A 27,982-nucleotide genomic window follows, 5' to 3' on the forward strand; every position below is an offset into this window, starting at 1 on the left:
CTACCATCTTCTCTTGCAATCACCCAATGACAATAAAGCTATTGATATAAAAGTTTATCAACTGCCAAACAATTACATGAAAAATCATGTTAAAGTAAATGTTGGACAATGTTTAACACTTTATACTAATATTCATTATTAAATGAGGCAAAGCGCAATTACTGTATAAAGCAAGAGGTGTTAAAAAATAAAGTGGAAGAAAGATGAGAATGTCAACAATTAAAAGGAAAAGAAATGAGAATGAATGTATTGACTTGAAATATTTATTAATTCTCAAAGTCTTATTTAAAATAAATAATAGTATGATAAATGAAGCAAAATGACAAAGAATGAGTAGTAGTGTTTTAAAAAACAAACAAACAAAAAAACAGGTGATCAACATCAATACAATCTTTTAGTTAAGATATAAAAACACATAATATACAAAACTGCAATTAAAAATTAAACAAAATGCAGCGACGGATAGACAAGTCTAACACCTATTATTTGGATACAGTAGTTTAAGAGTCATTAAGGTTCTGTCAGTGTGCTCTTTTCGGTGTTAGTGTTTCTCACATGTTTCTCAGTGTATAACAGAGTACCTTCTCTTTTCAACAAATAGCTTTAGGAGCAAAAAAATGGTTTAGTAAGCCCTTTGAAATTCTAACCCAGCTATACACCTTCATGAGCAAAAAAATAAATAAAGTGCATGTGCAACACTCAATTGATCTTGACACCAAACACGAGGCTTCTGTGAGTGTTCTCGAACGTCTAGACAAGGATGTCGGCAGTGTTGACACTTTTCGCTCTGGAATGTTTTCAACCTTGGTAAATAAGTAGACAGCGACTGCAAGGGAAGTAACCGATTATGAATATATTAAATACTGTCATTCAAATCGTTTACAGCGACACTCTTCATAACAGAGCATGCTGCTCTTCGCATGAGAAAAAGCTCCAGTGCCAACATCAACATGGTTACATTGCATGATAATAAAAGCACTAAAACATGATCATAAGTGCACCATAGTAAAGACTGTCCAGTGGAGAGGCCGCTACAGAGTAGAACAGAAGAGAAGAGAACTGCGTCTGACACATATCAAGATCTGTTTGATTCCCTATCGAAAGGGCCATCAAGTTAAAAAAAAAAAAGAAGGGCTACAGCTGAGCTGCTTTTTTAAAGCACTGAATAAACAGACAGACATAGTACCACAACGCATGAAGGCCAAAAGTACGCAGACCTGGGATTGTCCCAGCGACAACAAAGGAGCAGCATGTTTCGGAGGCAAAAAAAAGTTTGTTTGATAGGCAAGTCAGCTATTTTTTTTTTTACATGAATTCGAGTTCTGGCAATCCTCAGAGGCAGCAGACATGTTTTGAAGATGGTAAAAGGAATACTCATATCCCTTGCAAAAAAGGGGGAAAAAAACAAACAAAAACAATCATGGGGTAAGCGTTTCGCTATTCAGTGCCAAACTAAGAAAAACTTCAAGTAGCAAAAAAATTAATCAGGTAAAAAGACCACAGGATTGGGGGTAAAGGACTACTTCCACCCAAAACACATTCAAATGAAGTGCATGTTGACTCATGCCTGTTTGTTTGTCCAGAGAGCCTCTTCCATCCAAACTCTGACGGAAGCAGATAAAGTGATTACTGGCCTCGATGTAAAAGTGCAGATCTTACGAGTGCCATCTGACTTCACTTTCCACTCTTTTTTGGTCCTGCGGGTCTTTTGGCTTGCCACAAGTGGTTATGGATAGTCAGCGCATCAACACTAACGGACACGGTCTTGGCGGGGATTACAGTGAACTGCTTGCGGTCCGAGCTGTACTTATAGAGTTTGTCGATCATCTTCTTAGTGATGCTCTTGGGCCCTGTGCCGGTGAGCTTGTGGATCTCCTCTGTGTCGGGGAAATAGGAGTAAAGGGCTCTGAACTGGCACCCACTGTCCCGGAAGAGAATCATCAAGTGGTTGGAGTCACACTTCTCCAGCTCCTACAGGTCAAAAAGGAGGCAATTAAATTACTATAGTTCATTATTAAAATTTATTGGCAACATCACAATATTATTTGCACGCCATGAACCTCCAAACTGGTCACACACCTCAAGAATGGAGTTCTTCTGTGGTTCATTTACTTTTCCTGCTAAGCAGCAATGAGAGATGGCGTTGTGGATTATTGGCTTGTTGGACTTCGAGCTTGGCTCCTTGAAAAGCTTGGGTCCTACAATGACAAAATATTTATATAAAAAAATATTAAAACTTCAATATAACACTTAAGGAAAAGAATGGATGTCCTATAAGGGCACTATTTCTGAAGGTTTTGGGTCTGTAAGATTTAAAAAAAATTTTTTTTTTTTAAAGTATCTCGAAATTGATCTCGAAAATCAATTCCAATTCTGGAATCGGACACTTAAGGCCAGGAATCGGATACTTGTTATACAATTAAAATATTAAGTATAAAAATATAATATCGATTGATTTGTGTGCATTTTAATATGACTTTAAACCATTCAAGCACAAGACGACTCACACGCTGTTTTCTGTGCAGCGCACATCCAAAACGTGCGCACAGACAGTAGCCTCTCACACTGTATAGTGTGCAATACTGAACGGAGTTCTCTTCCGTGTCTTTTTGCACTTGAACGGACAAATACACACAAAAAATGTGTCAAAATATTAATATATCATTGTCAATGTTGAAAACAGTTGTGCTGAATATTTTTGTGGAAACTGATAAAAAGTTTAAAAAGGTAACATTTTACAATAAGGTCACATTAATTAACTACATTAGTTACAATTAACTAAGATTAATAAATATTGTAGAAGTTTTGTTGATTCTTAGTTCAAGTTAATCTCAACATTTGCAAATATACATTATTAAAATCAAAAGTTGTATCGGTTCACATTAGTTAATGCACTGTGAACTAACATTCATTAACTAACATTAACAAAGGTAATAATTGCTGTACAAATATATTGATCATTGTTAGTTCATGTTTAACACATTAATTAATGTTAACAAATGAGACCTTAATGTATTATGTAAAGGGTTACCATTAAAAAGAACATCATTTATTTGAAATAGAAATATTTTGAAACATCATAAATCGCTTTGCTGTCACTTTCCTTGCTGAATAAAAAAAAAACTTTCAATATGAGAAGAAAAAAGGTTCACAGGGACTTCTGTAGAGGACCAAAGACAATAGTACCACAATCGTTACTTAGATTTGATCATATGCAGCAGACTGCATTTTTCAGAGCAATTTTATTTTCTTTATTTTTCTGTCCACAGTGAAAGTGAAAAAAAAAAGCTTTATGACATGAGAAAAATCACTTAAACAGAACATATTTAATGTTTATAATTCAACTTATGTGGAGCAACTTGCATCAATTTGTTATGTCACTTAGATAGGACATGGTGTCCCTCTCTGAACCCTATATACAGCTCTCATTGATGCGTACAGGAGATTCTCAGTCTCCATGATTAAAAGCTAAACTACCTCATCCATCATTCTGACACCCAACAAATGCCACAAACCTGTCTATTCTCCTTCTAAACAATCCATTGCCTTACATGCTTCAAAGGTTCTTTGTGGTGAATGTTAAGATAACATTCATCAATGGTAATGTAACTAGGCAATTCTGAGCATTACCCAAATAACTGACATGAACCCAAACATTTTTGCACAGCAAACAAGTGAAACACTTCAGAGAGTTCAGGATTAAAGGACAAATTCATCCACTAATGTCTGCACAAGCAAAACATGTATGTGCTCAAGCACATACTGGCTAATGCATGGCCGAGATGATATCAGCAGCATGCTGCGGTTTTTAATGCAGGATGTTGTCCTGGTGCAGAGGAATCTAAAGAAGTTTAAATAATTTAGTACATGACACCAACAGCTATTGAGCCTCAACACAAATATAAACCACTTGCTTCCAACAGAATGGAAAGTGAAAAACTCACCGGTGTATTCTGCCATGGATGTTGATGTAACGGAAGACGCGGTGGAACCGTTGTCCCAATCTCTCTCTGTAGTCCGACTGGAGTTGCGACTGAGGCCTGGAAATGACTCTACTGATTCCCCTCTGTTTGTGGAAAGAACGAACAGCAACATTAATGTGCTCTGGAGGTCACAGTCTGGACACATTCAATTGATTCTGAAACAAATTAATGAAATGCAAGCACGCATAGGCACACACCCTGTAGGACAGTGGGAAGGACTTACCGTTGAGATCCCGCCCCTCCTGAATTGACACTGTCTGGTTCAGTGGTGGCCACAGAGGTCAGTGATAGACTAGAACCAGACTGGGCACTGATGAGATTCTCATCTGGTGAGGGACAGTTTCATTATTTCAGTTTAAATGCCATCAAAAGTTTATTAGCAAAAATGTAACTTAGCAATAATGCAATAACAGAAGGCATGATTTAAAACTTACTGGCAGCATGGCACTTGGCAAGCATATGAATTGAAGGTTCTTCTTTCAGCACAGACTTTGGCCTTTGTTTTTTGGCCTTGGTCTTCGGTTTGGGTTGAGGCTGTTCTTGCTCCTCACACATCTCTTGCTGTTTCCTTCTAAGATATTCCTGCTTTATCAACTCTCTCCTAGTCTTCTCCTCCTCTTTTCTGATTCTATCCTCTTCAGCTTTCCTCCTGGAATTGGGAGAGAAGAGAGGCTTTAAACATACAAACTCCATTAAAAAAAAATGCAAAGCTTCTCTTTAGCGTTTTTATATTCCTGGAGGACGGCACTTCAGGGGTTGTCAATACCTGGCTTCATCTCTTTTCAGCTCACTTTCAGCCTCTATCTGCTGCTTGCGGAGCCGTGCCTCCTCTGCCTTCCTCTGTTGTTTCAGCAGAAATGCTGCTCGCTTTTTGGCCAATTCATCCTCTGCTTTTTGCTCATCCTGCAGACATTTAACAACAAAACTTTTTAGATTTTTACATTTTCTGAAACAATACGGTATTCTAGGCTGTTTCCCCAGGGTGTTGTTATATGTTTGCTATAGCGTTCTGAGTGTTTGTTTGTTTGTTTTTGCTAGGGTGTTGCTCAGTGTGGTTTGCTTACAGGTCCAGGTGAAAGTAGAAGTAGGACAAATTACATGTCATTTAATACTTTGGGTTGGGGGTTCCACTAATAAAATGTTAGCAGTACATAAAATAAACACTTTGCCAGAACAATACAATCTATTTTAGTTCAGATAAATATTTTTCTAATGTCTTGTTCACTGCACTGACTTTACCTTGAAAAAGAAGCCCATTCCAGACTTCTTTTCCCCATCACTTCCATCAGTGGTGACATCCAAAACATCTGTGCTTTCTTCATCTGGGTTGGAAGCCAAATCAGACAAGTCTACTTCAATAAGATTGACTTTTCCTCTAGAAATGTCCTCTGAGGAGATATTATCCCTTGCTGGCCCATCATCAAATGTAGCCTCAGTGTCCTGTAGGGTACTGGACATAGATTCTTCGAAAGTGACACCGAGCACCACAGAACTTGGTTCCCTAGAGATCCTCAAGTTAGCTTCATCATTAAGGTGGAATGTAGTGCTTTTTGGATTCCCTTTGTCTTTGTTAAAAGAGCTTTGCACAATGTCCTCAGGTTCTGTTTTGGGGGGCCTGGCTCCTTGAATTAACCTGGCAGAGGGGCTGTCAGTAGGTGTAGGAGTAGTGCTCTTCTGCCCTTTGCTGTGCTCCTTAAGCAACAGCTCTGATGGTTTGGAACGGGACCGTGCTGAACTTAGTTTGGGCGGCTTTCGCATCACAGGACTGCCACTTGGTTCAACGAAATGTATAGAAGCTCTGATCCTGGCTTCAGAACCATTACTTTGGTCACTGCTAGGTAGTTGAGCAGCACCTGTTGGAGACTGGAGATTCTGCTTCATAAGCACTTCCTGCTGGAGTGAAAGTTGCATCATTTTCTGCTGAATGTTTCCTATGGCCTCGTTCAGCAACTCAATGGAGCGGTTGCATTCATTAAGATCTATCTCTTCATCCATATCTAAGGCACTAGGGGGCACAGGTCCCCCACCTGCCCACTCGAGAGATGCCTTCTCAGGCTCTTCAGCCTCTTTCGGCCCGTCTCTCGAATCAACACAGGTATCATCTTTTGATGACTTCTCTTGATTGAGTTTTTGGCCATCTTTCAAGTAGTACTCAGACTTTGTAGGCTGAGGGAGTGTGTCACTCTTCCCTTTTTTTACTATGTGCAGGAAGGCTGCTTTTCCAAGCTTAAGCCTTTGTCTTGCCGTGAAGACCTCCATCTTCTTCTTTTGGGATTCAATTGCACGTCTCTTTTCTTCAAGTTGCATGTGAAGCTGAACAAGTTCAGAGGCCAGCATGTTGGTACTGTCGTTGTTCTGCGGTGTGGGGCTCTGGTCTCTTTTTATCCTCCAGGAGGTCAGAGGAAGGGGGCAACTCTCTGAGCCATCAGGTGTTGTGCGCTGTGAGCTACTTGTGCTGGACCGGATGTCTTGGTTGCTACCAAACTTCAGCATCTTTCGTTCTGCAAAACTGGTCATGCGCACACTGCCACTAGCCACACTGCTGACTTGGGACTGTTGGCCAGGGCTAGAGCACCTGCTCCCACCATCCTTATCCAGATGTTCCTTTACATTCATGTCCTCGCGCAGCTTGGCCGACTCTTCGTCCTCCTCATAGAACTGTTTCTTGTCTGGATGGAGCTCTTTGGTGAGCTCTGCATCCTGCTCCTCAATGGTCTCCACGGTCTCTATATCAGACCCTGGATGGATGTCCCATGCTTGGATAGGGCTCTTGTCCTCAGGCACAGATGAATGAAGGTAAAACCCAGGTGACCGCTCAGCAGAAGACTGCTCAACGCTACTTGTCGCCAGTGGTTTGAAAGTTTGCGTTTGCCCAGGGGCTAGAGGCACAAGTTCACTGGATTTGTGCTCAATAGTGGTCTCAAACTCAGAGCTGGAGTTGGGGGTAAAGGTCCGGTTAATGGTGTGTGGAGGTCTCCGTCTGGAAGATGAAAGAGCACTTTCTGCTCCTGCCACTCTTCGTGCTGACCCTCGATGCCGCCCTTCTCCTGACTCTTCTTCCTTATTCAGGCTTACGGACTTCTCTTTGGCTGGCCTGAGAACTGCAGGCATCAAAGGTTCCAGAAAGAAACTGGCATTTCGGGATTCTGAGGATGCTTCCTCCTGTCTTCCCCAAATGCATGTTTTAGCACCAGGGGTAGCACTCAGTCGCTCTGCATCCTCAGAGTTTAACAGGGTGATGTCGTCCTTAGATGCATCGGCCCTGGCAATGGTTACCAGCTCATCCTCTTCATCCATGTTAACGTTGCCCAGTAGAGCATGGCCATTGACCCGTTTAACACTGCCGTGACCCGGATGGCTCTGGTGCTTGGGTGTGACAGTGGAAGCCAGGCTGTCCTCACTGATAGAGCAAGTCAGACTAACGCTGTCGCCCGATGCCAAGTCTGCATCGCTGTCCGTAGCAGAGTGGAGAACATACCGATTCAGCTGAGATAGTGGCCTGATTATTATAAGAAAAGAATTACCAAACTAAATATAAAATCAATGTAATATCTTAAAAGATATGTTTTAAGTACTTATATTTAGCAATAGTGTTGTACCTCTGCCGTTTATCTGTCCAAGCCACAGATCCTCTGGAGTGAGCTTCTTGCGTAAAAGAATTGGAGCGATTTCGACAGGCTAATAAGAAAAGCACAAGTCGGAGAATTTGATTACCTGATTCAAAGTCACACACTAAAACAACCGCTGACTTGACACATCTCGGTCTACCCCCATATGAAAATTAACTAGTAAAAATTATTACAATACAACAGTTTATGTAAATCAGCATGAATTGAGTAAAACAAATTGTAAGTATATTTCATAATTTATGCATTCATTCACATAACCATAATGCAGGAAAAAAGTGCCTTAACAGTCATAAAAATAATGGGGGGGGGGGGGGGGGGGTCATCATGGGGCTAAAACCAACTTAATTTTCTTTAAGCCAAATATCATATTGCTCAAACATTCTGGTTAGGACTTTGTTCTAAATAACTAATCCCCAATATTCTGCCTAAACGGCTTAAGTTACAGATTCCATTTAAACTTTCAATTTATAATAATAAATAAATGGACAGAATATCCAACTTTCAAAGTTTAAGCAAAGAAGCTTTAAAAAAAAAAAACACAAATTAACTATATCTGAGACCCAACATTTTTGGGTGCCTTTCATGTGAGCATGAAAACAACAACAACAAAAAAACTAGTTAAAGAGTATTTCTATGAATGGCAGCAGAAGCTTGATGCCATACCCGTGCTTTCCTCTCCTGGCTGAGCCTTCTTTTTTCTTTGTCTCAGTGGCAGAAGTGGATGGGAGGGGCTGAAGCTGGAACTCCCCTTATTACTGAAACAGCAAGCAGAGAACATGGTTGGCAAACCACCAGCACAAAAAAATAGGACGAATGATCTCCAGGCCCCCAGAGGTCTATCCAGCCAAAATCTAATCGTAACTGACACTAAACATTTTCCATGTGAATGGACAAATATAGACAAGCAGCACTGCTCTGTTTAGGACCTTAAAAAGAATAACTTCATCTAAAACAGTCTGAATACTACAATTATAGAGCACTAGCATGACATTAAAATGTATTTTATTTCTGAGTAGCTTGTATTTTTACTTCGGCTGTGAAATAAAAGTAAGCAAAGTGAACTTATTAAAATTAATTTAAGTTAGGCAGGGCAGTGCAGTACTGTCTCAGCATGCAGAAAAAACACAGGCACAACATGACAAGGCAAAAGACGTTATGAGACAATATATGATTCAAGCGTGAATCATAATCATGCAAGCAAAGTTCCCTCTAAAGTGCATGCATGAATGCAAAAGCAATATTTCCCAACATATAAAAGCCCACAGAGGTCCTACATTTTTATTTATCTATCTTGTATTGCTCACATGACTAGGGATGTGCAAAACTATGTGAAGCTTAAACTTTGTCTGCAAGTTAAATTAAAGCACAAACACAAACAAAAAAATATCTAAATCTAACCTCGACCTCACTAATTGACTAGCAGGGTGTTGGACCCATTCCTAATTACAAAATAAACAAGTCTTAACAAGGTTATCTTGAGGCTAATTTTTTTTCCCCGAAAACGAAGAAAAATAACAGTAATACCTCTAGATAACCAAGTAACCGTCATCTTGAAACAGTTTTTTGCTGCTTTTAGTTGAAATACCCTCACCTCAGTAGAGGTGGCCTAATAAAATGTGAAACATAGCCTAACTTCTAAAGTCTCTGCATTAGAAGTTTTATAATTTTACTTTGTGAAGAATGTCATAGTGAACACTAAGTTGGTGCATGGTGTTTTTTTACTTGGTAGCTGAAGTAGTAGGGGTCTGCCTGGTAGAAATAGTTTTAGTTTAGCAAGAAGGGAATGTTAGATATAAGTTTATTTAGAAGGAAATCTGAGAATGACCAAGGCATATTTTTACATTGAAACAGTGTTCGACCAGATCACTGACATTTACACCAACAATTACCACAATGAATGATTTTACATATGGAACAGAGACAAAACCATGAAGCACTTACAGAGGCTCAGATTCTTCGGGGTGCAGGAAGTACCTGTTACAAACTTCCGGGCTGCTCTGGACAGGAAGAGCTGGATCAACCACACCAGGAGACACCAGGAAGCTCCGTTTGGTGGCATTGGAGATGGGCACAGTAGGCCTGGCACTCTTGGGCTGAGTCATTGCTCTTGCTGCAATGATAATAGTAAGTCAAATTATTAGTACAATAGCCAACTTTTGAGGATGTTGGTTGAGGCTTCATGTAAACTTTATTGGTTTAAAAAAATGTATATCAGAAAAAAGGCAGAAAACACAAATCAACAACTTTAGGCACTTCACACAATAATATGACAAATGGACAGTAAAAAACAAACAAAAAAACTCTTCACCATCTTTAAATTCCTGAACATCTCTTGGCTGGACAAACTCAGGCTTGACAATCTCAAACCACCAGAAGAGCTCCGCTATAAATACCATGATGTTGTGCTGCACAAAAAAAAAAAAAAAAAAAAACGCGAATAAATCAAGAACAGATCCATAGGGAAATGAAACGTCCTGTTAATGATGAGATGCATTATACATAACTGAATAACTTACCTTGAGCACAGGAGGTGCATACAACATGTCCTCTAAAGTCAAATAGAAGCTTTTGTTAAGGTACTCATTGGAAAACTCTTTCAGCAGCTGGATATTATAAAGGCTGTCTGCTATTGAGGTCACCTCTTTCAAGCAGATGTCTGCAGATAACATAAAACACAAAGTTAGCAAACAAGCTATCCTGAGGCATGCAGGCTCTGAAATTCATGAACGCTAAACCAAGGGCTGAATCCAAACGAGGTCAATATTTGCTAGCGAGTTGAAGTATCAGAAAACAACATTTCAGAGGACTGTTACAATGTCTCAATCATCATTGTATTGCATTGCATTATATGTTTTGCCCCCCACAATTAAAAACTACAGAGCTTAAATCTAAGCATTTAAATATCATCATACTAAGACATATTATTGGAAAACATAAAGTGTCAGTTTGTTTACATTGTAAGTAGTCTGCTACACCGGCGTTATATAATCTGGTTGAAGATCAGAATTTTATATTACTTTTTGGCCATATAAATATCAGTAATTGCACCCAATTGCATATTTTTGCTCAGTTTTGGGCCTTCAGGTGTTTCTTTCCTCATTGTACTTTACAAGTCATACTGTGAGCCATAAAAGCATGGGCCTGGTTTAACAGACAGGGCTTAGATTAACCCAGGATTAGCCCTTAGTTCAATTAGGACATTTAAGTAGCTTTTATAAAGATTCCTTAGAAAAAAAAAAAAAAGACTGCTGTGCATCTTGAGAAAAAACAATGACATGTCTATTAAGGCTCAAATCAACATATTATTTCATACGTAAAGATTTACAAGATTAAAATGAAGTGCAGCACCAATCTTGAAGGGACAATACGTTCTCCTTTCCCAGCTGAATGTGCAGTAAATAACTGTGGGCCCATGTTGATTTTCCAAAAAAGTAAGCTCTGTGGCGCCATCAAAACATGTTCTGTTTGTTTAAGTTGCCTGACATAGCAACAACTCTCTCAACCAATGGCGTAACTGGGTCTACTTAAACTGTTTAGGAGGAAGTAGGGGGCAGGGTGGAGGCGGCGGTAGGAGTGTTTGGGAGACCTGATTAGATTTGGTGCCACTTTGGTGAAGAGATTACACGCAGGTCTGAAATTCCTTTAAGAATACTAAGACTAGTTAACTAGTCTGCTATTTCACTCTACCATCAAGCTTCATCAGGTCTGGGCAGTAGTAATGGACCACAGTCAGCAGTGCAGCACCGTCACACACATCCCTGATCAGGTCCTCCAGCAGGGGGAAGAAGGGCAGCTGTCTACCTGAGGCATGATCCCGCCGATACCGTACCTAGAGGTGACATGAGAGGAGGCCAAACTGTCAAAACCACCTACAACAACAGCCTTTTTTCCACAAAGTAACCTTTGGTATATGGCACTGGTATCGTGTAGGCAAGAGGCACTTTTGCAAGAGGAACATATTTGATCCTTGAGGCTAAATATAAGAGTATTTGTCGGTTTAACAAAACTAGATAGCCACTAGACAACAGTTATAACATAAGTGACTAAGACTAACAGATAAGTTAAAGGATTAGTTCATCCAAAAAAAAAAATACAAAAAAAAAAAAAAATAAATAAATAAATAAATAATATATATATATATATATATATATATATAGTCATTTATTAAACCTCATGTCATTCAAAAAAAAAAAAAAAAAAACAATTCCAAGAGAGACAAAAAGAGATGTTAAGCAGAATGTCAAAGTTGCTCTTCTCCATATTGCTGTCAATCGATTATTTTTTTTCACCAATCACACTTTTTTCTGTAATTAATTTCACCTAACATTAAACATTTTTAATATATTTTTATATTGTAATACCTTCACGTCAAATCTCCAAAACAATATAGAAACAACAAAGACAGTATATTTAAAAATGTTATGGCACCCTTTTATGAAGCACTATGAATGAAGGACAGTATCACAGATACCAGTTCTGACAATGATGTCTCTATTGATTGATTTATTTTTTTCCCCTAAATTTTAGCCATTAATTATAGCCATTCAACATTACAGTATAATTAATACTATTAATAATGTCAATATAATATAAATGAAGATTTAATAAGCTTTTTAAAAAAAAAAAAAACTTTAAAGCGGGGCTCAGTAACTTCGGGATTTCTTGCTTTTTGCTCGCAGGTTTCTCTCTAGAGCTCCCCCCACAGCTTCGAAATAGATATTTGACAACACTGTTGTAAAAACTCGTTGGCGATTCTCAGATACCAGAGGCTAGTAGATCAACGACATCAAAGCAGATGGGACATTCTTTAAAACGTCTTCTTCATTCGGGTTCAAACAGCGTGAGGGAGCGCAATAATGACAGCATTTTAGCAGATTTCTTTTGGCCGTAAAGCAATTGTTTACATCGCGAGACCTGATATCACGCGAGACTTCCTGACGCGGCGGCCGGCGGCCCACCGGCTCAAAGTTGCAAGTGCGTATTTTCCGCTCACGGGCACCAGGCATTATTTTTATTTAATGCGAAACGACCACCATTCAACCCGAAATAAGTAATATAACCATTCCAATGACTCCGAAACTGTTCAGTTAAGGTAAAAAAGTTACTTAGTTCACCTTTAAGACCTGACGGGGATCTGACACATCCTATGTTTTCTTTACGTATACTTTTTTACTAATTTAAGACTGTGCTTAGGAGGATTCTTGACAAAATGGGAATTGTCTGAAGCGGCATTCTGTGCCGGTGTTTTTTTTTTTGCAGTTAACGTGTCTTTTTCTTGGCCTGTTTTTGTATGACCCTGCTGAACCAATGAGCGTTTTGCTGTCCATTGGTCACGCCTTAATTTCACAATATCTAGTATTGCATCCTTCTCATGAGCATTTAATAATTTTTGACTTTTCAGTGTGAGTTAAATCTCTTTTTTGGTCCATTTTACCTGTAAAAGAAAACCTGCTTAATAATTACGAACACCAGAATATAAGGCATTTTTTCACTTCCAACCTTCCTTAATTATATATCACTTATAAATTATTAAATACAAAATTAATAGTAGTTATTAAGATTGATGTGGTTTGGAATTGGTAAAATGTGCTTGAAAAAAAAAAAAAAAAATTCAGAATATCAACTTGCATAAAATTTCAATACAACATGCACTAAAACAAAATGAGTTCTTCTGCTCCAATGTAGCTCTAAAATGTCCAGGTCCAAGGCCCAGTTCTCATTCACTTTTGTTGAGCGGAAAAGATCAGCTTGGAAATTCTTCTCAACTACTCCTTTTATATTCCATTGATAAAGCAACACCATATGGGGTTTGGAACAACATGAGGGTAAATAAATTATGGCACTTTTAATTTTTAGTTAAACTGCTCCTTTACGTAAGAATACAGCAGAACAGTGACGGGCCACAAAATAGTTTATAACAATAAACTTAATTCAACAACAACTAATGATATGAATCAAAAGATCAAGAAACATTAATACACTGTTGATACATATAGGACTACAACTACACTTTCTTATTACTGGTTGCATAAAACACCTGTGCAAAAACCAACAAAAAGCCAAGAACCCAAAATACAAACGATCCGCAAATGTAGTGGTCAACTGATGTGGATTGTTTGCTGGCCAATGCCAATATCTTAGGGCAGTGGTTCTCAACTCCAGTCCTCTGCTCTGCACATGTTGTAGGCTATGTCATCTTTATTAGAAAGATGACAAACACTTTTTAGCTTGTTAGAAAAGAGCTCCATGAACTGAACTATGTGTCTCAGATAAGGGAGACATACAAAATGTGCAGAGCGGTGGGTCCGCAGGCTTAGAGAGCAGGGAAGCAGACGGCTGATATAAAGCCAATATGCATGATATCACATTTAAAGACAATAAATAATACATTAATAATTTCTGTAATGAAATATATATTTATATTTATATCACAGAGGTATATGTATAACAAAGTATTATAGCGTTTCGATTTATATCAGACATCTGTTAGCAGGCACTGTGGTTTTCAGTGCTGTCAAAATAAAAGTCCCTCTTCTCTGACTCTTATCAGACACACTGAAAAAATAAATGTATCAGCCAATGGCGATAATTAAAATAAAAGCCAGATATCGGCATGCATATTAACCATATATATTGGCCGACCACTACAGCATCTACACATTTAACACAGCAGCCATAATCATAATCTTGTAAATGTATTCAAGTGTTCAGCCCTAACAGACACCAAGTCTAGGTTTCAGACAGGACACAGTGAAAGCTAGACAGATCTAAAGGTAAAGGTAGCAGAATGGAGACAGATGATCTCTGTGCCACTCATGAGACCCCCACAAGATCCAGCATGCAATGGGCAGGTACAAACATAAGATCAGCCTGAAGGACAGACTAAGCCGAGAGACAGACAGAACAAGAAATAGACAAATGAAGATGGAAATGACTGCAAAAGACGAGAAGACGAAAGCCAAAGTAAGAGACTCCAACACACACAGACTCTCTCTCTCTCTCAAACACACACACACATACAAATTACGCTAAGCGGCATGTGTTAGCTCATAACTGCATGTGCTCAAAGGGTGAAAGGCCGATCATTTTGCGCGATTACAGCGTGAGCCACTGCACGGCAGTGTCTTCCAGTGTGCACTGATTAGATAAAAGCGTGACCTGAGTGGTGATGGCGCATGTCGGGACTGACACATACTACGCGTGCAGTGGAGAGGAAGCACTCACAGCAAACTTACAGGTACTAGTTTCCAATACCATTTTGAGGGAGACTATCCCAGTAGCGAGGGAGGAGGTTAGAGGGGAAGAGGAGCAGAGAAGATGTAAAGTCAGGGAAGAAAAGAGCAGACAGATGTGACCCTGCTATGAGGTTAGAGGAGAAACAGTAGGAGTGATGCCACTGAAGATATTAGATCATTTCCACAAGTCTTTTGTTGTTACATTAGTATTATGTATTCAGATGAGTCTTGACATTTCAGTTGACACCTGAGGCCCTGTTTACACCTGGTATTAACAACCGTTGCATTTGATACGATCAAGTGGTCAGACGATTGTATTTCTCAAACACGTCTCCAGTAAGTGAACACTTGAAATCAGAGACTAGGGGCAGCATTATTTGGGGAGAAAAAAAAAGTCTAATTGTTAGATTTCCAATTAAAATTGCAATTATTTACAAAACCAAAAAAAAAAAAGAAAAAAAAAAGAAAAAGAAAACCTCTTTCCCCCTAACATTTCCTTCAATGCAGTTTGAATAATGTTTTCTAGACACATGCTACCCTGTTTACACTTGTCTTTAACGATGTTCACTTGTGAATGGATTCCTCAAGACAGATGTTAAAACCAGGTCTAAACGGCGCCTGAGAATTAGAGAGTTTTTACAATCTGTGAGTGAAACACTTGTGCTGGGATGTCTGGTACCTTCTGATGACTTGGAGAATCCAGCAGATGCTGTTTTGATTTGTGCTCCATCTCTGTGATCTCCCTCATTTTCAGGTTCACCTGCAGAACAAAGAAGGGAAGTGCTATGATACATATAAAAGAATTCAAAATAAACATCTGAAGTTTCTAAAGCCTTCTTTTAAAAGTGCTGGCAGAGGTCTTCATGCTTGCATGAATGGACATGATCTGGCCAAGCACTAGACAAATGCAGGTAAGCTATTAGTACATGTAACAATATGTCTATTCAAACTGAAATTTCACCATTTAAACTGTGTTCTGTTAAAAAGCAAGTAAATCTGATACATCAAGGACAGTTCCAATACAAACATGACTTGACTAAGGGCCACACCCCTCAAAAAAAACACACCTTGTTGATCCAGAAGATCATAGCATCCTCAAGGTCAAAGGGGAGCTCTTTGGAGGCACTGAATGTGGAGAACCGCTTCACGCAGGACACGACCTTTTCAATGCTGATCATCTCCACAGTGTAGGCCATCATCAAAGCGTCAATCATGGGGATGTGAGAACTCTGTGCCACAAAACAGAGGACAAAGAAGTGTCACATTACTGCACTTTCATGCAGCATAAGAACAAGAAAACAAACTACATTTTATCAACATTTTATGACTTTCTAAAAATAAACAAAGTTTTCACTATAAATTTCATGACAGCATAAAGTACATTTGTAAATGTAGTACTATTAGGGATATTCATTTCTTCTTTTTTTTTACGTCAAGCAAAGCTCTTTAACCAGTCATTAACCATTAACCAACAAGGTTGTTAATTAGAATGTAAAAGTGTTTATGACCCATTAGATAGATAAATAGATAGTTTTATTCAATGCCATGTCAGCATCTAAGGGTATTTCCATGGCAAAAAAATGAATTACAAAAATACAAATATCATATGAATACAATAAAACCAAGTAAACAAACGCAAGAAGTCATATTATACAAATCTTTTTTTAAATGAACAAAAAAACCCAAACCTTTTCAGGCATAGTCTTACTAAATAAGTATTTGACCCATTAAAAATAACAAGTGTTTATTATGTTTGTAAACATTTTGCTTTATTTACCAGTATTTTACATTATTTCCGAATTTAATAATAAAATGCAACTTGTACGAGATTTATCCCTTTCTTTTCTCTATCAAAAATGCAATTTTATAAGTGTAGTGTGTTTTTAACCATGCAGAAAACATTTTAAAATATCTTGAAAAATGACTTTAAAAATGACTTAAACTACTTTTTAAACCATTTAACTGATCATTTTAATCGGTCAAAATTCTTACTGTCGGTTAGCGGTTAGTTGCTCATAACTAGCCTATGATACTCAAAAACTTTGTTTCACACCAGCATCATGCAAAAAAAAAAAAAAAATTAATTAATATGAATCATTTATAATAAATATAATGCATATGAAAGTAAAATGTTTCTTTCACAGTTTTTCACAGGACATTGACAAAACTGGTACTACTTTATTACAACCTAATAAAAAAACCGTCCCTATACTCAGAAAGTCCAAATGTTTAAGGGTGCTGCTCTTCCTCAGACTAAGAAAGGAAAAAAATGTGCACAAAGCTTTGAGGAATCTCCTATTTAGCCCAAAGAAGGGCATACAGCTCTAGCTAATAAAAACACTGAGTCCAGTTAATCTGCCAAAAAGCACAGTCAAGATGAAGCAGGTAACATAATATTTAGCATTTCTCATGAAATGTAAAAACCTTTATGTAACATTCCTCATGCTGGCTACAACCGTGTACATGACCTCATGATTTTAATAACCTATTACAAAATACACCAAGCACTTGAACATTCAGTCTTAGTTTGAGACTGTGAACAAAGCCCATCCAGTTACCATGGCAACCCCAACAGCAGTCAACGACTGACTAGTTCTTACGCCAGCACAATCTCAGCGGACTGATCCGTGACTCAAGCCAAAAGTGTCAGCAAACTTTCAGTCTTTTTCTCAGATAGCATGTCAGACGACCAGAAGATTGGAGTGTGATGGACTTTGGACTCAGATAAACGTTGTACTAAAGCAGAAAAGCACCCTATCACACTATTTGTACCATCTCTGCAGTATGTGTACAGCGCAGCACACAGTATGAAATTTGCATTAAAAAAAACAAGATGACCAACTACATTTGCCAATACGCGCCATATAACCAGAGCACACTGTGTCCCCCAATGAAATACTGTCAACTTGACTGAATCAGCCATTATTTTTTGAATCTCATTAGTTGATCAGACAACCAAGAGTTAAGATATTTGACACTAATTAAAATTGCAAAACAACTGCAATCATTAAAGCATACGCTACCATTTAAAGGTCTGGAGGGTGTAAGATTATTTAATGTTTGTGAAAGAAGTCTCTTATGCTCACCAATGCTGCATTTATTTGATCAAAAAATGATTGCGTTTATCTGCTGCTCAAGAAACTATTTTATTATTAGCAAAGTTGAAAATAGTTGTGCTTCTTAATAATTGTTGGAAACCTTTTGGATACTTTTTATTCAGGATTCTTTGATAAATAGAAAGTTAAAAAAAAAAAACCAGCATTTATTTTAAATAGAATTTAACAATTTAAAAGTCTTTTGTGTACCTTTTGATCAATTTAATGCATCCTTAAATAATACATTTATTAATTTTCTTTCTTTCTTTTTTTAAACTTTGAATGGTAATGTACAGTGCCGTAAGCAATACACTAGTATCCCATTCCAAGTTTTGCCAATGTGTCAAGCTACACAACATGATTTAGTGGTCAACCAAACTTAGTGATCAGGCAGATATCCATTAAACATTAAGCAGAGAATAAAGGCTGCTCTGGGACTTCAAAACAGAGCCACATCCCTTAGAGCCACGTTAACACAGTAGCATTTAAGCCAGACGTCAGCTAAATAGAATGGTAAACATGCTTTTTCGCCGTACACAAATAATATGCATGGCACATAGTCAATTAAACCAGATTAAAAATAGCACTTCACGTCATAAAGTTTGTAAATCCCTGTTGTGACTTTTACTAGTAAGGGTACTCCATTCTGACAACTTTATGTAGCTAACTATTTATGTAGCACTGATGCTATAACACCGGTTCAAAGCACACAAATGACGCCTATACCTCTTTAAAAGTCATCATGCTGTACCTACACAGTACACACCCCACAAAGCCATTCTGTTTGGTCTAACAGGTTTGTGTGGATCAGACTGTATTAGGCTCTGTACAGGGTGTGGGCTTGACCACAAAGATTTGAATTAGAAGTGATAAAAACACGGTTGAGTGTACAATGCTGATTCACCACCATCAGTGATTCACCATTCACTGGAGAAAGCACATCACTGGCTAAAAAAAATACAGCTGTGAATCAATGAAATCCACTCCACTCTGAACTACTTTAGCTCAAGCACTGATCACACTAATTGTTTGGACAGGTGATTGTTATACGTGGTTATACGTGAAAGGAAAAACACAAGCTAGATATGCCAACAATAGCAGCTTTCTCCTGTCAGTGCAGAGATATCTACAACAGGAAGATTCAACAGGAAGATTTCTGCAAACCACAGTTTCCATATCACATTTGCTTTTTCTTTGTCTGGTTCTGGACTGTAATTAGCGCTTGCTAAAGCAACCATCACGATTATCGTTTCTTCCTCCAGACAAAATACTGGTGCGTGTGCAATGAATGCGAATAATACTTCAAATTATGCTATTACTGCTTTATACAAGAAATATAAATCAAAAAGGGGTCATACGGATTATTTCTAGGAATGTCTTTTAACTTGGGGCTGTAAAACATTACCTACAAACCACCTAAAACACCCTAGCAAACCCAAATTAATATTACCCACTACCCAGCCATATCTTGGCAGCAGAATATCAAAGAGGGCTGGGGATGGGCTTTTTTGACCTGGGGCTGGGTACAAAGGTCCATACGGGACCCCTGCCATATCTTGGCAGTAGAATATCAGAGAAATGGGGGTAGGGCTCTTTTGACTAACGGCAGTGTACAAAAAACAAAATCAAACACCCTGGCGATGACTTTTGCACGTACACACACACAGAGATGGGAGATTGCACTGTGCACACACACAGAAACATTCAATAGCACAAAAGAAAGTTGTTGTTGTAGTTTTGGTTTTAACATTGGGGGGTTGAAGTGTGAACCGTTTTAGCGGGGTAGCAGGTAGGGATGTGCACGAATATTCGAATATTCGATCTGTAATTATTATTCGAAAAATAAAATACTATTCGAATTTTATTGAATTTATGAAGCCGTAAATACTTTGCGGGTTGTAAATGCAGTGAATCCCTGATAAATCCCAAGCACTAACTCGCAGTTATAATTAAATGCACTGGGTGGCACTGTGGGCGGCGCGTGTTTAACAAGTTGTTTGTATTTGATCATAATGTCGTCGTCTGCCTCGCGAAGTTTGGAATTACTAGTCGAAAATGAGGTTACTAAATGATTTTACAAAATCGAGTTACATTTGATCAAATTAATTAATTAATCTGGAGTTATAATATCATCACCACAATGAGAAATCACATGAAATCCAAACAGCAGTCGGAAAGACAGCTGTCTATCACTGCATCACGACTGCAGGTAAGCGCAGCTGTAGTGCGAGTGATCCGAGATGATAACTTATCTAATAGCAAATTGATTTTGAGACATATTCTTCCTTTAACTTTCGTTGAGAGAGAGGTTTAAGAACAGAAAACGCAAAGTGTTTTTAGAAACTTAGAACTAGAACACCGTTATTTTTGTTTCTCTGAAACGTCTGTCAGCGCAGCGAGCATAAATTGCTGGCGGCACACCTGCATGTGGATATTATTGTTTTTCTCAGCATAAACGTGAAACAATATAAACACGATAATCATATGCTGATTCGAGTGTATGTGTACGTTCTGTATGATAACTGTTACTGGCGCAATCTGCTAGGCTACTCTGCTTTATTAGGCGTTTTTTCCGTTCACGCTGCTTGAGCTTATATCCTTTTGTTCTTTATATTTTTTTGTTTACACATAGGCCTACTGTTTAATGTTTTCAATTAAAAGAAAACTTTAACATATATTGTAAGCTTGTTGTGTATATTGCCTAATCGTAAGCTTCTTCAGAAATGGTGACAAAAAAAATAAAATAATTAACTTAAAAAATAACGTCTTTTTCGTTAAATGTCATTTAAATAAACGAATATTCGAATATTCGAATTTTATGAGTCCGAATATTCGAATGCAATATTTTTGAAAAATGCCCATCCCTAGTAGCAGGGCAATAAGTTAGAATGCTAATTTAACGATTCGTAGCTGGTGTAGCTGATTTTTTTTTTTTGCCTTCACATCTTTTAATGCTGTGCGTGGATTATCCTTATACTTATTTTAAATATATAAAAATGTAAATCATTTTTTTAATAAATATATTAGGGCTGTAATGGATCGTAGTTGATCCATATGGCCCAGGACCCACGGTTCGGCACACATGTGATTTGCAGATTACTTGCAAAGTTTTATCATCATAGACCAGGGATGGGCAACTTCGGTCCTGGAGGGCCAATGTCCTACAGAGTTTAGCTCCAACCCTAATCAAACACACCTGAACAAGCTAATCAAGGTCCTCAGGATTACTAGAAAGTTACAGGCAGGATATTTTTTCAGGGTTGGAGCTAAACTCTGTAGGACAGTGGCCCTCCAGGACCGAAGTTGTCCATCCCTGTCATAGACTGAAAGTTGTGTTTTGTCTTACCAATTTACACATTCAAATGACTTTAAATCATTCAAGCGAAGGGACAAAAGAGAACTCACTTCCATACTCAAACAATGAATTGATCTTTCACGTTTCCTTGCACTTAAATGGACAAATGTACCAGTCTCTACAAGTATTCTTCTAAACACAGTAGGTTATGTCTTAATTTAATGTAAACAGTTGAGAAAGAAATCGGATGTGTATCATTGTATTGGATGTGTGAATTAGGTCTTAAAGCGACAGCAGCATATAAAATACCTGCTGCTGACTATGACATTAATGTTAATCAAACAACAAAACACAGATTTAATAAAGACTAATCTATATTTACTTTATACAGTGAACAATACAGTGTTATTTTAAATGTAATTATTACATTTCTTTACCTGAATACTTCTGTTAGACCTTACTTTATATGTAACTTTGTTCTATTGTATTTATCTATGCTTGTAGTTTGTGTTTGTTCTTATTTTATTACAGACTGTTCTTTAATATCCTAATGTTTGAACTTTATTAGTTCGGCTAGTAGATTTTGCTGTGGTATCAAAGTACTAAAACAGGACTTTGAATAATAAATGAAAAGCAAAGTGACATTTGCCCACCCACTAAGCAATATTTATTTATTGTTTTTTTGCTGATCTGAAAAATGGTCCGATCCGTGACTCAAAAACCGTATCATTATCTGAACCCTGAGTTATATATATATATCCATATATCCTCTGGCATGACAAAACCCACTATAATATTTTTTTTTTTTAAGTATATATTTGATGTACATTAATGAATATAAATGTTATACAAAAAATATTTTTTAATGTCACGTTTATATTATATTCAATAATAAATGTACATCATGCATTTTATTTAATATATACAATCACGTCTTATATAAACTCACGTTATCCATTCAGCATACTGTAAAAAAATTTAAAAAGTAAAAAAGTAGTACTATATTCCAAACACATCCAAAGATACAAAATTACCAAATACATTTTGAATGCAACGCACCATTTTGATTGGTTGGCAGGACAGATCTGAATCTGTGACAGGCGTGTCATCGCCCTCCATGACATAGATGCCTTTGCGAGACAAGGCCTGGATGACTGACTGGTGGGACTGCAGAGAGGCCACCTGGTCTCCTTTGAGAATGAGGGTGCACACGCGACAGTACAGCTCACAGGACAGCAGTAACCGGATCACCGGGGGTTTAATGTGTTCCTGGTCATACTGATCTGTGTAGAAAGGGTCTTGCAGGTCCTCTGGGATGTGATCTGACAGGATGAGAAAACAATAAATTAGGATTTAAACAAATTTTACTGATGCTGCTGAGATACTGATGAAATACTTGGGATGTTACAGTTTCTATGTCTGGTATCATATGCAATCTGCCGGGGAACCCCTTGCTTTGTTGCCATCTACGGCACTATGTGCTAGACAATAGCGTGATGGTGTGAAAAGCAAGACATAGGGACCTAGTCTCATCATGAAATCTCCTGTGCAGACGCAGATGTGATGTGGCAGCTGGGGGTCTGGCCGCAACCATGAGGCTCAAACACTGGCAAGAAAGGCCAGACATGTCCTAGTCTGGGCAGCCATTGCTCCATCCACACCAACCACAAATATTTCGATGCCCTCTGCACCGGTATCCCCCAGGAGAACCATATCATTAAATGTGAAGGCACTGGGTCCAATCATCCATCATGCATTTATGCACACACACCTGCCCCCCTCTGATGAACCACGTGGAGCTGTCTGCTTTGTTCCAAACCAGTCCGTCTGCCACATGCACGTGTTGTTTAAAGACTGGAAAATTACAGTGAGCATGTCTTGTGTTTCAATACAGCAGATTTAGAGCATATTATTACACAGGAGAATGATTTTAGCATTGCATTAATGTGCACAGGGATACCAACTTAGTTTAAACATTTTAGGAATTTATAAGAATATATAGTGTAAAGCATCAACCATAGGTCCTGTACCATTTCTTTAAATTTATTTGGCATACCATTATTAAATACCTTGTGCCTTTACTAGTTCTATATTTCTATAATATATATATATATATAAATATAGAACTAGTAAAGGCACAAGGTATTTAATATAAGTAAATCAGTTAAATTTTTATTTTTTCCCCCAAAAACGCATCACATCGCTTTAGGCAGCCTTTATTAACCCCCTGGGGTCGTATATGGATTACGTTTATAATGAATGGATTCTCTTTTTGGAGCTTCAAAATCTCAGGCGCTACTCACTCCCATTATAAAGTTAACGGATATTTTGTAATATAACTCAGATTGTGTTTGGCTGAAAGAAGAATGTCATATACACCTAGGATAAATTATGTGATCATTTCCATTATGGGGTGAACTAACCCTTTAACTTTGTCATATGTTATAAATATAAAAACTCCACATTTCAAATTTTTACCGCAGTATGTTAACCGAGTTTGTTTGTGTGTGCTGTGCACATTTATTTCGATTTCTCTTTGAGAGGCTGCGCGAGCCTCAACAACAGGGCAACCTTGTCACCATCAATCGACACTTACAATAAATAAAATAAAATCAGAATCACTTGCGTTTCGGTAATTCCCATTAGATTTTTTGTTACTGACATTTTAATCAGGTTATTTGTCGGGTCAGGCAAGTAATAGCCTAGTATCTTTCACTTGTTCCGGACAAGTGTTAATGTTGAGCCCTGCATATAGTTATAATATAAAAAATAAAATAAAATATGTAAAATTTCAAATATCTACCATACACCAAAGTACAAAAAGCAGAAGAAGAGAATATGACAGCCTTAAATAAGGGCCCAGTTGCAAGCATTTATTTTGTATTTATCCTGCAGTATTCAAAGTTTTGTTTTGTTTTTTAATCTTAAAAAAAAAAAAAAGTGAACTGGACATTCAAAAGGACATTCAAAGCAGTAATCATCAGAATCCAAAGAAATCCATCAAATCTGGCCCACTTCTGACAGTAAAGATGCACATGGCCTTCATCTCCATTTAGGCCAATTACTGTGCTGAAACAACTCCGCTTTAACCACAGCTTTACTGAAGGGAATTTCCTGAATAACAGAAAAGCCAAGGGGGAGGACAAATTACTCCACAATAATGGTGGAATAAACTTTATTTGAACCTCAACCCACAGACAAGCACATGTCTAACCCCTTCAGTAATTAAATAACTCCCACGTTAATAACAATAATTATTGACAGTCATGTTATTATTATTACCCATCACTGTTATGGCAAACTGACACACCCTGCAAAGACAGTTCAGATAGTTAAACATTCAACAGCAGAGAGACAGTTTCCACAGCTTTAAAACGAGGTCAGGAGTCTTACACACCACTTTTGTTTCACCCACCGATGATGGCAGATTGGGGTGCTTTTTTGTTAGAGGGGGCACAGGCTACATATCAGAGCATGCTTGAATACATCCTCCAATGGGATCCCTTTCCACTGTGCCAGTCTTATGAGATGATCTAATAGGAGCCACATGCTCAAGACAGATCTTGTGTGCAACTCTTCTGGTACCACCATGAGTCAATACTAAATCCGTCCAACAAAAGAAATAAATTAATACATGTCATAACAAAAAATGAAAGAAAGTCCACCCCACTACAAGTTTGATCACATTTGTCCACACACTGCAGTGCTCATATGTTACAGTCATTAGTGACTGATACTAGAGCAGAGGCTAAAAATATACCTGGAGAAAATATGTCTGCTGGTCATTGCTTTTTCCATATGCAGGTACTCAAACAGTTAACCCTGATTCACAACAGAAATTAATAATAACGCCTCATTATCAAAATTTAGTAAAGTCCATATGCAGTACATTTTTTGTTCATTTTTCACACTTCAAAGAAATAGTAAAGTTTTATTTTTATGTATAAAATGTGCATCAAGATGCATTGCACTTGCACCAGGCAATTAATGTCTTTACGTGCCATAATTTAGTATATTGAAACCTATCTTATGGCATATGTATTGCAATACAGTGCACTGCATGAGCTGTATGGACACGTTTTATGATACTCTTATGAACATTTATGACTTATGATACATTTTTTTTTCAAAACTTGACAGCCTCTCTCCCATTCACCTTTACATGCAAAATAGCAGCCTGGACATTCTGCTTTATTTGTGTTCCACAGAAGAGAGAAATTCTGGATCAAGGGCGAGTAAATCCCAACAGAATTCTCAATTTTGGGGGAATTATTCATTTAACAGATGTCTGAAAGCTTGACTTTTTAAAAAACTTAACATAGATTACATACATAAAATACAAAACAGACTCTTGGTGCCCCACATACAGCCTGCGCTCTATATCTGCTGACAGGGAGTTGGTGGCATTAGGAAAAACCCTTCCTGTTCATCCACAACATTTCAAATGTGCAAGCACTGCAGAAGGGACAAATGCTTTTGATCCCGACTGTCAAATACAACAACGGTGGAATCAGACTGCTGCCCTCCAAGCCAAAACATTTGTAGGTCATATATAAGTTAGAGCTGCACAATTCTGGATTCTCCCATGATTCTGAATGGACAATTAAACAAAATAATATGTCATTTACTAGAGGTTCTGACAAAATGTTAATTGCTGAAGTGTATTCGAAACATATGTAGTTAATTTGAATGAATTATTATTATTATTTAGAAAATTGGTTTGAATGAATGATTCAATGAATCACTCATAAAGACTTCACTTGTTTCATTGCTGGATGAATCAGCATTTTTTAACAAATCTCTTGAATGAATGATTCAATAACAAATACACTTTTACCAGTCACTTGTCACCACCTTCTGGTGTAATGATTTAATTGATAAACTTTTTATTTGAAGTGTTGAGTTACTTTCAAAAGGTGATTTACTCTATTTGTATCGCTACCGTAGACATCAATGTTCTGAACTATAAACTTTTATCCGAGTAATTCTGTGATCATTTGAATCACTGTAACAGAAATAATTATAATTATAATAATTGAAACGATTAATTGCGCAGCTCTAATAAGTACATCTGTAATATTGCTTGACCTGTTGGGCAGTATTTCCATCTCGACTAGTTTTCATTTTGTGTACTGCTTAAAATCAATCCACAGTGAATAATAATAATAATAATAGCAACACCATGTTTTTTGTTTTGTTTTTTCTGGACATGTCCAAGTTTTAAGTAGCTTGGAGTATCATGTCAAGATCATGGTACTGTCTATATGTGAATAAAAGCACTTGCACATTCTGTTATCCTACTTGATATTGCAAACTGATAATTGTTTTTGTATTATTTTCACATATTATCATAATAATAGTAACACTGGTTTGTAGCTTTCAGTGCACATTGCTATTATTCTAGTTATTTACCTATAGCGTCAAATGAATTGGAAGTCTCTGAAGAAAATAACTTCTAAATAAGGTGGATACTGTTATTGCGAAATACGATTTCGGTCATATCACCCACCTCTAGCTCACACTTGCAAAAAAATGTAAAAAAGTACCATGCTGCTATCATGTTTTTTCAGACATGTACCATGAACTCTTGGAAATACCTGGGCTTGGAGTACTATGTAAATACCATGGTACATGAATTTCAGTAGCATCCATCAAAGTACCACGGTATTATCATCTGATAGCAGTGCGATCCAATGTTTCTGCCACTGGATCATTTTGCTGTGGTAAATATAGCATTGACACATTTTAAGTACTATGTAAAAACCATAGTATGTGTGTACAAGTAGTATGGAAATTTTTGGACATGCACCACGACAACGCCCAACTATGAATATGGTTTATCATTATCAATAAATTGCCCAGTATCAAGGTACAGTGATGGCAGGTGATAATACCACAGTAAGGGGAGAGGCACATTTTTTTCTGGCTGTCTAGCCAACTTGTCTTTGATTACATAGCACACAGAGTCTATAAATCAATTTAATAAATACAAGTCTTGCTTTTCGGTCCTGTTTTCATTCATGAACAAAGTTAAATCAACTCACCGATTCCGAAAGCTTTGGCGAACAGCCATCGCAGGTTAGCCGCTATTTTGGCTCGGGCTGAATCATACATCTCCAGCGGCACGATCTCCAGCGCCTCGCCCGCCGCCTCCATCTTTCTGCGGGCGCTGTCAGCACCCAGCTCCGCGTCCATCCCGCAACCACCGTCTGAAAACACACAAGCAAAAGCACTTTCAAACAACCTTAAAAGCTTTCTTGTGAGGGCAAGTGGTGTTTCCTAAGCTGCATGGAAATGTGTCAGGAGCTTTGGAGCAGTAACGTTAACGTTAATTCAGTTCTTTAGCGTCCAAGCTAGCTAGCACACGAGTAAGTTAGCTTTTATTCCAACACTATCCTCTCAAATATGTAATAATATTAATCCCAGACATAAACGACATGTACGTTTGTTACTTAACGTTACAGCAACTGAACAAAACAAACCTAACCACCTCCTGACAAAACAAGATAAGCTAGTCTGTGATTAGTTATATGCAAAGTAACTAGCTAGCCATCGCCCAGGTAGCTAATAAACACCAAAATAATACTATATTAGATATTCAAACACTCACACGGGGAGACAGATTTAACCATCTGTGAGAGATGCTGTCCTGAGCGTAAACTGGTTTGCATGTTTTGAATGAAACACAGTTACCAGCGGCTAACAGCTAATGCTGCTTTAATGAGATGAGGACTAGCAACCCGCT

General features: G+C 37.8%; 1 protein-coding gene across 3 annotated transcripts; it reads right to left on the reverse strand.

Annotated features, from left to right (window-relative positions):
- Positions 1 to 887: 887 nt before the first annotated feature.
- camsap1b (calmodulin regulated spectrin-associated protein 1b) lies at positions 888 to 27,982 on the reverse strand. 3 transcript variants are annotated; one of them, XM_079873276.1, is made up of 19 exons: positions 27,848 to 27,982; positions 27,282 to 27,446; positions 22,297 to 22,559; positions 15,915 to 16,076; positions 15,527 to 15,607; positions 14,848 to 14,880; positions 11,300 to 11,441; positions 10,129 to 10,268; positions 9,921 to 10,017; positions 9,587 to 9,722; positions 8,276 to 8,367; positions 7,583 to 7,661; positions 5,223 to 7,482; positions 4,750 to 4,886; positions 4,418 to 4,632; positions 4,207 to 4,309; positions 3,945 to 4,066; positions 2,080 to 2,198; positions 888 to 1,971 (listed from the first exon to the last, which is right to left on the reverse strand). In XM_079873276.1, exons 1-19 carry the CDS (start codon positions 27,906 to 27,908, stop codon positions 1,675 to 1,677), a joined length of 4,704 nt encoding a protein of 1,567 aa, XP_079729402.1. In that variant the 5' UTR covers positions 27,909 to 27,982; the 3' UTR covers positions 888 to 1,674. The 3 variants fall into 3 exon arrangements, with proteins under 3 accessions (XP_079729402.1, XP_079729400.1, XP_079729401.1); XM_079873274.1 differs by having other exon boundaries at positions 9,554 to 9,722; XM_079873275.1 differs by lacking the exon at positions 14,848 to 14,880 and having other exon boundaries at positions 9,554 to 9,722; positions 27,848 to 27,981.

This window comes from Squalius cephalus, assembly GCF_949319135.1.
Source record: "Squalius cephalus genome assembly, chromosome: 5".
Classification (NCBI taxonomy): domain Eukaryota; kingdom Metazoa; phylum Chordata; class Actinopteri; order Cypriniformes; family Leuciscidae; genus Squalius; species Squalius cephalus.